Below are 13505 nucleotides of genomic sequence, written 5' to 3'. Positions count from 1 at the left end.
AAAGCAATATATTGGATTCTTGGTTTTCTTCAATAAGTCGTTGATATACAATAAAAAAGAGTATTGGAGACAATATAGTATATTTGTTTTTTCTATAGCTGTTGTTGCAATAAATAAACCATCCGCTTGTATTAGTGGGGGAATTGTAGATTTTACAAATTTCTGATTAACACCATTAGCTACCGACCAGAAGGATCTAGCCCCGTTGGGATTGGCAAGCAGTTTATTCCTAATTCTCTGATCTTCTAATTCTTTGCATTCTATAAGAGAAATAGTTATGGATATTGACCAATTTTATGTTCCACATATTATGTTATATGTCAAGCACTAATGCATAGGGCTATATATACTTTATTTTCATTTCAATTACAATCTATTGTTTTTGAAAGTCTCACGTTCAGGAATAATGTATTCATAGGCTGGTTTAGATCCTTCAACAACCCACATTGTACCATTTTTCGAGTTCATCAGTAACTTTACCATCTCGGAAGCTACGAATTCGGCACTGAAAAAAAAGTATTTGAATAATAACAAGAAAATTGAGAATTTCATTTATCTCACATTTTTTTATAATATTCATACCACATTAATGAGGTATATTTCAATTCTCTTGCAAAATATTATATTTTTTCATGTGTTTATTTGCCACCTCGAGGAATTTTTAATTATTACTCAACTGAAATTTGGGAAATGCTGGGACGAAAGGCTCTGTTATGCCCGAATACTTCACTTATATGTTATGATTGATTTCCGGGTTTTGATTACAATCTCTAAACGTTTTAACTGCAACTGCGGCAGTCAGTGGGGTGGTCGAAGTACTCTTCTTGGCGTATCAACTGTTTCAGTTGATACATTGAAACTATTTCGACCCCCACTGTGAAGTTTGTGTCTGTCCTTGGCTTAAAAAAAACCCTTATGTTTGACGTCAATATCGCTGAAGAATGTTTAGGTTTGAGAATGAATTCGTGGAATTATTTTTTATTGATGATATTTTTACTTTTTTTAGGTTTGAGATTGAATTCGTTTCCACTGGGATTCATTTTTTCATTGATATTCCTTTCATTCACGATTTATATAAAGTCATACTTATTTCAACGAAAACCAGAAAAACAAAAAAGTGGCATTTTTAAATACTAAGTTTGGCGGGTCACACGGGTATGATTTGTTTATGAAATAAGGGAGTTCAGTTTCTTCTCATTTGACGAAACCACTCATATTTTGAGAATTAGTCAGTTTCTATTTTTGAACTAACTTGAAATCTGAGTACTTACGGCTGTATCACAAATTGTTCCACAGGTATATCCTTGATACTATCTTCATATTCAGGACCGATGTATTTTCCTTCCATGACCTGTAAGGTAGTGTCAGTTGCTCCAGGACACAATCCGATTACCCGAACTTTCGTTCTTTCATAGTGGGTTGGATAACTCCAAGACTTTACCATTCCTGTTTGAAAAAAAAGATATTTCTTTACATAGAAATAACCACTTCGAAAAGTGCTGACCAGCTGATACCTTGAATTTATAGATTGTAAATAATGCTAAAAGAACTCAATCAAAAGAGTGGAAGAGAAAGATCTAGAAACAGAAAGTGAAGTTGCAATATTGAATATAACAGATTTCAGATTTTATGACAGAGTTTATAATTCAATCAATGATTTATTTTCAATTAATTGCCATGAATATATCTGTGAAATATGGTTTTCGATTCCGAAACATATGCTTCGAAAAACTAGGTCATAAAAAGCAGATTTCTAATTCTACGATACCTAAAATATTCGGTCGCGAAAATTCGAATTGGGTTTCCATATGAAAGTTCACCTTTACCTAAAAAATGAAAATTGTGATACATTTGCAAATCGATCATTATTAGGTATTAATCGATTATTCACAGATCATTTTAAAAATATTTCAACAAATCATAAAATAAAATTGAAAGATTCAGATATAATCATAGTTCCTATTTTAAAAACTAAAGTATATTTATGTAATCTGGCAATCATGGATAGGTGTTTCCATGTTTTTCCAATGAAATAATAATTCATTCATTCATCCTGTTGAAGGATGTGAGATGAATATAATCCTATAGGTACATTTTAAAATGTGACAAAATGAGTTACTCACCTGTTACGGCAAATTTTGTAGCAACGTACACTGGAACATGTCCATAGCCTTTGATACCTCCCACAGACGACATATTCAAAATGACAGCTTCGTCGTCAGATTTGAAGTTTTTCAGGTACTTGTCAAAGCCTAATAGCATGCCATGAACCACACCATTCTTCAAAAATACATAAATATTCACAACTTCATAGTTTGAGTTTGTTTGGATTCATTTCGTTCTATATTATTATAAATAATTATCCGTTTCTTTCATTACTAACGATTTAAGAGAAAACTAGAATTTATTAGATGTTTCCTTACGAATTTTTCATTTTTCAACTAATTTTGTTATTCGATATTCATTTCTGATTATATAAGAATCACAATAACTATATACCTACTAAAATAATAATATATATAATAAATGTTTCGTTTTATATGGATGACTGGGAAAGTAGGGATTCAAATAACAGAGTGGTCATGATTGAAAATATTTCTTACTGACATATACAGTGTGTCTCACTTCTCATGGAAACACCCCTGTATCTTCCGTAATATTCGAGGTAAAACGAAGAAACTCTCAGGACTGATGGAAATGTTCAAAATGCACCTAACACCCATTGTTACGGTAAAACATATTAGGGGGCAAAATTGACTCAAAATTCCTTCAGATTCGTGATCAGGACTACCAACTTACTACGATTACACTTTTTTCCTGAAAAAATTTCAGTCCTGAAAAATCCGAATTTGTCTCACTTCTTATGGAAACACCCCCGTATCTTCCGTAATATCCGAGGTAGAGAGATGAAACTCTCAGGACTGAGGGATATGCTCAAAATGCACCTACCACCTGAATGGTGTTGGCCAAAGTGATATACACTGTCCGCCACTCGCGATGGAACACCCCATTTTTACGGTAAAACATATTCGGGCGCAAAATTGGCTCAAAATCCCTTCAGATTCGTGATCAGGACTACCAACTTACTACGATTACACTTTTTCCTGAAAAAATTTCAGTCCTGAAAAATCCGAATTTGTCTCACTTCTTATGGAAACACCCCCGTATCTTCCGTAATATCCGAGGTAGAGAGATGAAACTCTCAGGACTGAGGGATATGCTCAAAATGCACCTACCACCTGAATGGTGTTGGCCAAAGTGATATACACTGTCCGCCACTCGCGATGGAACACCCCATTTTTACGGTAAAACATATTAGGACGCAAAATTGGCTCAAAATCCCTTCAGATTCGTGATCAGGACTACCAACTTACTACGATTACACTTTTTCCTGAAAAAATTTCAGTCCTGAAAAATCCGAATTTGTCTCACTTCTTATGGAAACACCCCCGTATCTTCCGTAATATCCGAGGTAGAGAGATGAAACTCTCAGGACTGAGGGATATGCTCAAAATGCACCTACCACCTGAATGGTGTTGGCCAAAGTGATATACACTGTCCGCCACTCGCGATGGAACACCCCATTTTTACGGTAAAACATATTAGGACGCAAAATTGGCTCAAAATCCCTTCAGATTCGTGATCAGGACTACCAACTTACTACGATTACACTTTTTCCTGAAAAAATTTCAGTCCTGAAAAATCCGAATTTGTCTCACTTCTTATGGAAACACCCCCGTATCTTCCGTAATATCCGAGGTAGAGAAATGAAACTCTCAGGACTGAGGGATATGCTCAAAATGCACCTACCACCTGAATGGTGTTGGCCAAAGTGATATACACTGTCCGCCACTCGCGATGGAACACCCCATTTTTACGGTAAAACATATTAGGGCGCAAAATTGGCCCAAAATCCCTTCAGATTCGTGATCAGGACTACCAACTTACTACGATTACACTTTTTTCCTGAAAAAATGTCAGTCCTGAAAAATCCGAATTTGTCTCACTTCTTATGGAAACACCCCCGTATCTTCCGTAATATCCGAGGTAGAGAGATGAAACTCTCAGGACTGAGGGATATGCTCAAAATGCACCTACCACCTGAATGGTGTTGGCCAAAGTGATATACACTGTCCGCCACTCGCGATGGAACACCCCATTTTTACGGTAAAACATATTAGGGCGCAAAATTAGCTCAAAATCCCTTCAGATTCGTGATCAGGACTACCAACTCACTACGATTACACTTTTTCCTGAAAAAATTTCAGTCCTGAAAAATCCGAATTTGTCTCACTTCTTATGGAAACACCCCCGTATCTTCCGTAATACCCGAGGTAGAGAAATAAAACTCTCAGGACTGAAGGATATGCTCAAAATGCACCTACCACCTGGATGGTGTTGGTCAAAGTGATATACACTGTCCGCCACTCGCGATGGAACACCACATTTTTACGGTAAAACATATTAGGAGCCAAAATAGGCTCAAAATTCCTTCAGATTCGTGATCAGGACTACAAACTTACTACGATTACACTTTTTTCCTGAAAAAATTTCAGTCCTGAAAAATCCGAATTTGTTTCACTTCTCATGGAAACACCCCCGTATCTTCCGTAATAATTGAAGTAGATTTTTTTTTGGTTTTGACATCAGAACATGAACGAAATTGTTTAAGAGAAACTCGACTTTTGTTTCCACATAAATAATTAATTTTTTATTTTGTTGTCAGGAAAGTTATTCCTTCTCAATAAGAGAGAAAATGTTAATTTTGTAAGAGGAACGGAAACATGTAATCAGTGAGGTTTAAGGATGGTTAATGTTATTTCATATTCTCATTTTCCCATTATTTAAAAAAAAAAACAAGGATATTTTGTGGCGAAAAATGTTATGTAGTTCCAAATTCTTTCGAAGTACTACTTTCAAAATCATATTTTCATCTAAAAAACAAAACAATCAATTTCAAATGATTTAACTGTTGACAATTTTATATTTTCGTGCCTTCTATGAAATTTTCCTCCAATCGAACACATTTTTCTATGCACCTTCTATCATTTCCTCCAACTCTTCTCAGTTCTCTAGGTGTGATTTCTCTACACGCTTGTATATATCTTGAACGGAGATCTTCTTTATTTGTTGGCCTAGCCTTATAAACTTTATTTTTCAAGTTTCCCCATAAATAAAAATCCAGTGGAGTAAAATCTGAGGATCGTGGTGGCCATACTACGAGAGGGCTATTGGGTCCTATCCATTTCATAGGTAGATTCCTATTCAACCAAACCCTTGTTATGCCACTATTGTGAACTGGTGAACCATCTAACTGAAAAATCATGCTGTGTCTCACATCCAAAGGTAGTTCTTCTAACATATCGGAAAATGCATTTTCGAGAAAATCAACGAATAGTCGTCCGTTTAAATTTTGATCGAAAAAAAATATGGCTCGATAATATTTTCATTCAGGATACCACACCACACATTAACTTTCTGAGATATTTGGTCTCTACAATTCACCAGCCCAAAACCTCATGTTCTGGGAAGATACAACACCATCTGTGGTAAAGGTAGCCTCATCACTGTATTAGATATACTTCAAAAAATTCCTGTCATTGAGATAATTTTCCTGCATCCATTAACAACATTCCATACGGCGGATTTCATCTCCTTCGTGCAAAGTATGTAAAAATTTGGGTTTGAACGCATGCATTTTATGCCTCTTTAAACAACTCCATATTTTACCGCGGCTCATATTGAGTTGACGCGATAAGTTTCTCAAACTAATTCTAGGATCAGCTTGATGAGCCGCCAATATCGTATCATCATCAATATGTTGTTTTACAATTTTTTTGTCCTTTGTTACTAGGCCGGTGCTCACGAATAGATTATATATTTTATGTTCAGTTCCAGGGTGTACAGCTACCTCTAGCGGGTGTCTTCTATTAAAATCAGCGGCCGCTTCACGATAAGACCTCATCCCTTCACCAACAATTAAAACAATTTCAATTTTTGCTTGAAGTGACAGACGTGCCATGTTGAACTTTGTCAGTCAAAATGAGCTGATATTAGTCAAAATGGTAACTTCAGAAATATTAAAATATGAACAGGAACTCACGAACAGAAAACAACTGGAAGACAGGAACAAAATACAACATAAATACAGGAACAATAAACACAATGGGAACAAAAACACGGCAGAAACAACAGGAACAACGGTGATTCAAAGAACAACAATACTAGAAACAACAAATGCAATAAAAACTGGTCTGAGGGTTAATACAATAAGATCTTTCAACAATATTGTCAGGTTGACAGTAAATATCAATGAGCAACTGTTTTCCATGGTGATTTCAGGGCACCGCATGATTCAATGAAACTGATGTAATTCAATCCCTTCAAATGATTTCAGACAACAATTCAGCAAGTAGGTAAAATAATCTGAATTCTACCTGTTCACCGAGTGCGATTTTTTCTTTAAAAATCAACAGTTGTTTCGGTGTTGCAATGAGTATGAAGATTAATTTTGTTTCGGATGGTAAAATGTTTCCTCAATATTTTGATAAAGGACCCCGCACATTTCTTATGAGAAAAGCTTGCCTTGAATTTTGCCGAAATTTTGATATGTTGTAGTTCTTGATGTGCTGATTGAAAGTGTCCACAGCCAAAGCTCAAAATTGTACAGTTTTCGAGATGTGAACTTTTGAAAATAGATTTTTTCCATTTTTTGCAGTTTTTGCTCATCAATCGAGAGCTCTCACTTCTGGTTGGGATAGAATTTGGATGTTCAGCAACCAGAATTAGTTTTACGAATAATCTTCTTCAGTTATAATAGATGCTGCCATCGATAATTTTTCATACACTGCTTCACACTATCTCGATAATCTGAGAATGTGGTGCTGTGACATTTTCCTCAGATAGGCTCAAAATGGATGATAGCATCTCACAGCATCTGAATCTTTCATACCTGAGAGTACTCTCCAGATAGAATGAAGTGGTTCAGGTATTGGAAGCGAACTATTTTGCGCCGTAATATGTTTTACCTAAAAAAGGGGTGTTCCATCGCGAGTGGCGGACAGTGTATATCACTTTGGCCAACCCCATTCAGGTGTTAGGTGCATTTTGAGCATTCCCATCAGTCCTGAGAGTTTCATCATTCTACCTCGAATATTACGGAAGATACGAAGGTGTTTCCATGAGAAGTGAGACACACTGTGTATACAATCGATCGTTTCAAAAACACTTAACTAACTCTCTTCGAAAGATTCTGATAATTCCTCTTCCACATTCTCTGTTTCACTATCTCTGTCATCATTTAAATCAATAATGAATTCATTTCCAACATTAATATGGAAGTGTCCAATTCCATATAGTCTATTTCACCTAAAATTACTTTTTTAATCTTTTTCTGCCAGTCTTCTTCGGTAATATTAGATACTTCTTCTTTAACTAGCTCTATTACCTTGTTATCGAATTTTGAAAAATAATTTTTTTGCCTGATGCTCTGTTTCAATGTTTCCCAAATCAACTCGATGGGATTGAGAACTAAAAAATAGGGGGGATCTCTCAGTATGGTGTGTCCATACTTTTCAGCAGTATTCTCAAGGGTATACACTTTTTCAAATGTTTTTGTCTGTAAAACTTAAATTTTCAAGTTTTTGGTACAGTTATCTTCAGAATAGACATTGTTATCCATTAAAAACTTTGTATTTCAACTTTCCTCGAATTTTTATTCGGTATTTTAATGAGCTGTCGCGAATGATAGGAAGCGTTGTCAAGAACTATTACACTATTCGCATCCAAATTTGAGATCAATGTGTTTCCAAACCATTCCTCAAAAATATTAGCTTCCTCAAGTTTTTTTCCACATAATTTCAAAGAATCAAACTAGAGATGTAGATTCTTATATACATTGAAACATACTCTCTGTATTTCAATATTCAAATGCATCTGAATCATATTCACTGGTATCTCTTTTTCGCATTGTTCATCAGCGCTATTGCTATTAGTATTCGTCCAAGAACACACTTTAAACAGATAACAAAAATTTAAGTAATTATGACTGCACCAATATCGAATTCCAACACTCAAATCGCGATCAGTTACTGAACTGAACATTGACAACACGACGCCTCGCATTCTATTCGTCACCGTAACATGACTTTGAAATTTAATTATATGACTCTTCAGCCAATCATAAAACTCGGTGAGTAAAAATCATCCAATACGAACCGCTAATTCTTCAGTCCACGTGGACTAGCTGGCAGCGACTTTATATCTTTGTTTTTGTTTTTTTGGCCTTTGAGGGTGCTGATAGCTTTAAGTGTACAAAATAAAGATTACTTCGACTATATAAGTTGCAGAAAAGTTTCACTGACAATTCATTATGCCCGTATTCGCCATTTTCTCTGTAAAGCAAAGCTTGCGTAAGCCCGCTTAAAATTCAAGCCAAATTTGAATGTTTGCGGTATGCACCACAGAACAATAAACGTAGCTTAGCCAAGCGCTAAAATAACTTGGCAACGTTGTATCGTTCTGGGGAAAATAACTGTTTACGCGTCAATTCTCAAATTACGAGAACCAAACGTTAGGTGAATTTAATAAAACTTGGGGATACGGTGGTTCGCTTTTACCTTGTTGTCGAAAAGTATCAGAATCAGACAAAAGAACATACTTACCAGTGAATGTTCATATCTATTACTAGCGGAATGAATAAAAAAGTAAGAGTTCCAACCTCAACGGAGAATTAATTTTTGCAATTCAATTATAACCCCCTGCATTGCAAAATAAGATCTAATTGACAACCTATAGAGAGAGAAATGTTCTACTCAGAACTACCTGCATCTCGGCCGATAGCCAAAACTCTGGTGAACAAAATAGTACCATAAAACCACTTATAAATTTGCTATTTTATATGTGGTCAGTTATATCTTGTGATTGTATTAAAAAAAAAGAAAAACAATCGAATGTTTTTTCACAAATCATTTTTAAATTCTAAAGCATCTTCTATGAGCTCCAGCACATATAGTGTTGTCAGTTTGGTCAGTCCGAATCTTCCATAAAAGGCTATATCATCATCTCCTCGAAATAGTTGGGCCTCCTAAACATTCTTCGTCGATATCCCAAATGAATGATGTGTAAGATGCCATTATCGTCTACCAGCATGATTTCGTCTTCTAGTTCCATCATTCTGCAACATCTGATTATAATTTCACAAGTCCGTTTACTAAAACATTTCAGCAAAACGTCACTTACATTATTTTCAAAACTCAAGAATGAAAATTGAGGTTCTGGTGTCTACACAAGCTTAGCTTCACATGTAAAGCCACCGAATTTGGCCGCTTACATTCGAGCGAACTTAAAGGCGTTTGTGGATACGGTGCATACAAAACTGAAGCGTTAAGAGAGCTTACCCCTTAAGCTTCGCTTATTGGTATACGGCGAATACGGGCTTTAAAATTGCAATTCAGTTTCGGTATTCAGTTTTGTCCATGAATAATTAACCGAATTCAAAAGATGATGATACTGTATGGAATACTGTTGATTTATAAATACATTTCCATACAAACAAATATTCGGTATCAAAATTGTGGTTACTTACAACATTGACAGCGATTTCTTCCTCCCAAATAGCGTCATTCATAATTCCCGCATTATTTATGAGTATATCAACATTATTGAAAACTTCCACTGTTTTTTGGAAAGCCTCTGGAAAATTGAGACCTTTATCAAGAGTTACTAGAATAAAAAATGATTCACTGATTACCTTCAAATTGTTTCTTGTCTGTGACGTCAGTTTTTATAAAAATCACTTTTCCTCTACCAAATTCTTTGTTAAGAGTTTCTGCTGCTGTGCTGCCTTCCACAGGGTCGCAATCTGATATCGTTATGCCCTAAAACACGCCATGAAACTTTTTTGATGCCCTTCACTTACATTCTAAAATAAAGATCGAAGATACGTCAATTGAAAACACTTTTTCCGCATCAGACCAAAAATACTGCCTCTCGGTGCGCGTTTCGTTAATCATGGATCTTAGTCATCCCCTGGTGAAAGCAACTTGGTTAGCGAAACGCGCGTCGGAAGATATTATTTTTTTTTTATTTCCTGATTGACTCGACCGTTACATTCATTATAAAACTATACATTGATACATTATCATGAGAGATATATAGTCGATATATTAATACATCAACATGCTAAGATGTACGCTATTATTGATACCTTCGTATTCAATGCTAGTAAAGAGAAGAGAGATGTGGTGCTAGCGATGATTTCTAAGCTACTATAATAGATATATATGAAGTTTCACCTCGTAAACTCCTGTCTATGCACACATTGATGCGGAAAAATGACAAGAACTCGAGCAGCAAAATATATATATATATATATATATATATATATATATATATATATATATATATATATATATATATATATATATATATACATATATATATACATAGGCGATAGCTAACAAAAAACGCTCGAGGAAGGCAGACACACTCCTAGGAAATCACAAAAACCTAAAGCGAACGAAAGCAATAAGACAAAAACACAGGTACGGAGTGAGGTACTGAGAGAACAAAAGACATAGATTTCTAAAAAATCCAAGAAACTCAGGGCCAATGACCCTGAAAGTATATCTACCCAAGTAATCAATGAGGTCCTAAAACCTCATATGATGGAAGAAAACTGTACCCCTGAGACTATGGAAACTGAAACGCACACAGAAGACGCCGTGAGTTCTGCAACAGCACAGGCAACCGTGTCAAAAGTAATTAAGCCACCGCCTATTACCATCAGGCAAAAGGATAAGTGGACAAAGTTTAACGAAATTGCCGCACGCGAGAAGGCGAACTTCACAAAAGCGGTCAACACAAATGACAGCATAAAAGTCCAGGCAGCAGGCCCGGATGACTACAGAAAAATTATCAAAATATTGGAGAAAGAGCAGATTCCGCATCACACGTACACGATGCAAGAAGCAGAGCTCTTGAGAGTGGTGTTTCGAGGAGTACCTAAATTCCTCGAAACTAAAGAAGTCGGAGATGACCTGAAAGCCAAGGGCTTCAGTATCTTATCGATAGCCAGGCTTGAAAAATGCAATAAAAAGCCACTCCCGCTTGAACTGGTTCTCGTTACGAGACAACAGAACCACATATACGAGATCAGAGAGGTCCTAAACGTAACAGTTAAAAGCAAACCTCAAACACATCCAACGACAGTGGGGCAATGCTACCGCTCCGCTACCAGAAGTTCGGACATTCGCATAGGAACTGTAAAGCAGTTTCTGCGTGCCAAATATGTGCCGGTCGCCACCTGACGACCGAATGTAAAAACCCGAAACAATCCTCGGTGGAATGTTTCAACTGCAAAGGAAACTATCCAGCAAATTACCAAGGATGTCCAGAACAAAAAGGTCAACATCAAGCCTAGAAACCTACCAGCCCAATCAAGAAGACCGACAGGAACGAATATGACAAGAAGCAACGTCTTGTACGCGAGGGCCGTGAGTTCTACCCTAGCTTGGTCGACGGTCTTTTTACACAAAACACAGCACCGCGCTGATGAGGCCACTAGCCAGAACCACGTGTCCGCGATTTGCCCCCTTTTAGGAGTGTTGTGTCCACGAATCGTTTTATTTTCGATTTGTATCATAGACACTCGAAAAAATATATATCTGTATTCATAGCCTGAATCCGGATTTCACGCAGGTACGTGGTCATGTTAGATGTAGCCTGGGAATTCTAGGTCTTCTAACTGGAACCACACTTGTGCGGTTGGCTCCTGTTCTTGACTCCGTGCGTATGTGTTGTTTTCTGTTTTCGACAAACAAATGTTGCCTATCTTTACACTTGGCTGCACCGCGCTGATGAGGCCAAGCTGCCTTCGTAGTCATGTTAGATGTAGTTTGGGAATTCTAGGTCTTTGCGGTTGGCTCCTGTTATTGAGTCCGTGTTGTTTCCTGTTTTCGGCAAACAAGTGTTGCCCATCTTTATATATATATATATATATATATATATATATATATATATATATATATACACATATATATATATATATATATATATCTAACATATATATATATATATATATATATATATATATATACATATGAACATATACGGACACGTGTTTCTCGCTATTGACTTCATCAGTGCGGTGCAGCCAACTGTAAAGATGGGCAACACTTGTTTGCCAAAAACAGGAAACAACACGGACTCAACAACAGGAGCCAACCGCAAAGACCTAGAATTCCCAAACTACATCTAACATGACTACGAAGGCAGCTTGGCCTCATCAGCGCGGTGCAGCCAAGTGTAAAGATAGGCAACAGTTTTCCAAATTGAAATTCTTGAAAAAAGATATTGACTTCCACTTTCTCACCTTTGCACGAAACAAATTGTGGGAAACTTTCTAAAGACAGGAAGCAATTGAGTTCAAAATAAACTCTTCACCAAGTTGAGTAGATCACGCATAAAAGTTACTTTCAGATACAAGCTGGAAAAGATGCTCTCCCGTAACAAATACAATCACATGCACATCGAATAAAAGGAAAAAATACTTTCGAAACAAATTATTCCATTTGAACATTGAATTTTATGAAAATCACTCTTTTATATTCAATTATAACTCCAAACCCTCTTTATGGAAAGGTAGAATTATGATATAAAATTTCACCTACGTGGGACTCTATTATTCTCAAGGGCGGACTTCGAAGTTTCGAAATAATACACTTGTATTATTTCCTTATCATAACATTTCGACTTTATGTCACGCATGAGATAAATCTATTGATCTCACGATAATAGTACGGTGAGATATTCTACATTTTTTTATTTAATCCCAGCCATACGAATCTTTTTCAAATTGAAAGGCGTATATTTTCAGGAGAGGCTAGTTTTTGTGAAAAAAAAACAAGCGATCACTTCCTGAAATCTACAACAATACTGCAAAAACACCTTATAATTTGGTCAGACGTGTGGTTGATGATAACAAACTATTTCGAGAATTGAATTGATAGAAAACCTTTAGATTGACTGGATTCCTACTACACAATTAGATATGAACGTTTTTAAAACGATAATTTCTGAAAATATATTTTTCAAAAAATTGTAGGTATACTATACCCTGACTCCATTTTTCAAAAGCTCCTTGGCAAACTGAAATCCTAGACCTCTTGCCCCACCGGTTATCAAAGCAACTTTTCCTTGTAAATTAAAAACCATTTTAAAGCACCAACAATCACTGTCAGCAATCCCGAATGAAATGATCTTCGTATTTTATAAGACTATTAAACAACCTTCGTTGTTTCAAGTCAAGGTTTTTCGTAAGTAATTTAGTAATTATTGCACGTTATCACTAACCTGAGTGTTGCGTGTTTTAACCTCTGAAAAAATATAGATAGGAGGGTAACCAAACTGGACAATTGTCTCATTGAATTTCAACGAAACCAACAGGAGAAAAGCAAAATTACATAAAGGCAAGATAGATGTCTACTAAAATATTACAGAAACTT

At 36.0% G+C, this 13505-nt stretch overlaps 1 protein-coding gene across 2 annotated transcripts; it reads right to left on the bottom strand.

The window, feature by feature from the left end:
- Window positions 1-333: 333 nt before the first annotated feature.
- LOC111504255 (15-hydroxyprostaglandin dehydrogenase [NAD(+)]) lies at window positions 334-13276 on the bottom strand. Of its 2 annotated transcripts, none has more exons than XM_074169831.1 (6): window positions 13117-13276; window positions 9752-9878; window positions 9587-9708; window positions 2124-2280; window positions 1272-1446; window positions 334-505 (listed from the first exon to the last, which is right to left on the bottom strand). In XM_074169831.1, the coding sequence occupies exons 1-6, from the start codon at window positions 13213-13215 to the stop codon at window positions 367-369; spliced, it is 819 nt and encodes a 272-aa protein (XP_074025932.1). In that variant the 5' UTR covers window positions 13216-13276; the 3' UTR covers window positions 334-366. The 2 variants fall into 2 exon arrangements, with proteins under 2 accessions (XP_074025932.1, XP_023014538.2); XM_023158770.2 differs by having other exon boundaries at window positions 9587-9693.
- Between the last annotated feature and the right edge of the window lie 229 nt (window positions 13277-13505).

The sequence above is a fragment of the Leptinotarsa decemlineata genome, unplaced genomic scaffold (assembly GCF_025532065.1).
Source record: "Leptinotarsa decemlineata unplaced genomic scaffold, Ldec_3_MD MMD2_P_RNA_scaffold_6, whole genome shotgun sequence".
In the NCBI taxonomy this organism is placed as follows: domain Eukaryota; kingdom Metazoa; phylum Arthropoda; class Insecta; order Coleoptera; family Chrysomelidae; genus Leptinotarsa; species Leptinotarsa decemlineata.
This window is presented reverse-complemented; position numbering and strand designations above follow the sequence as displayed.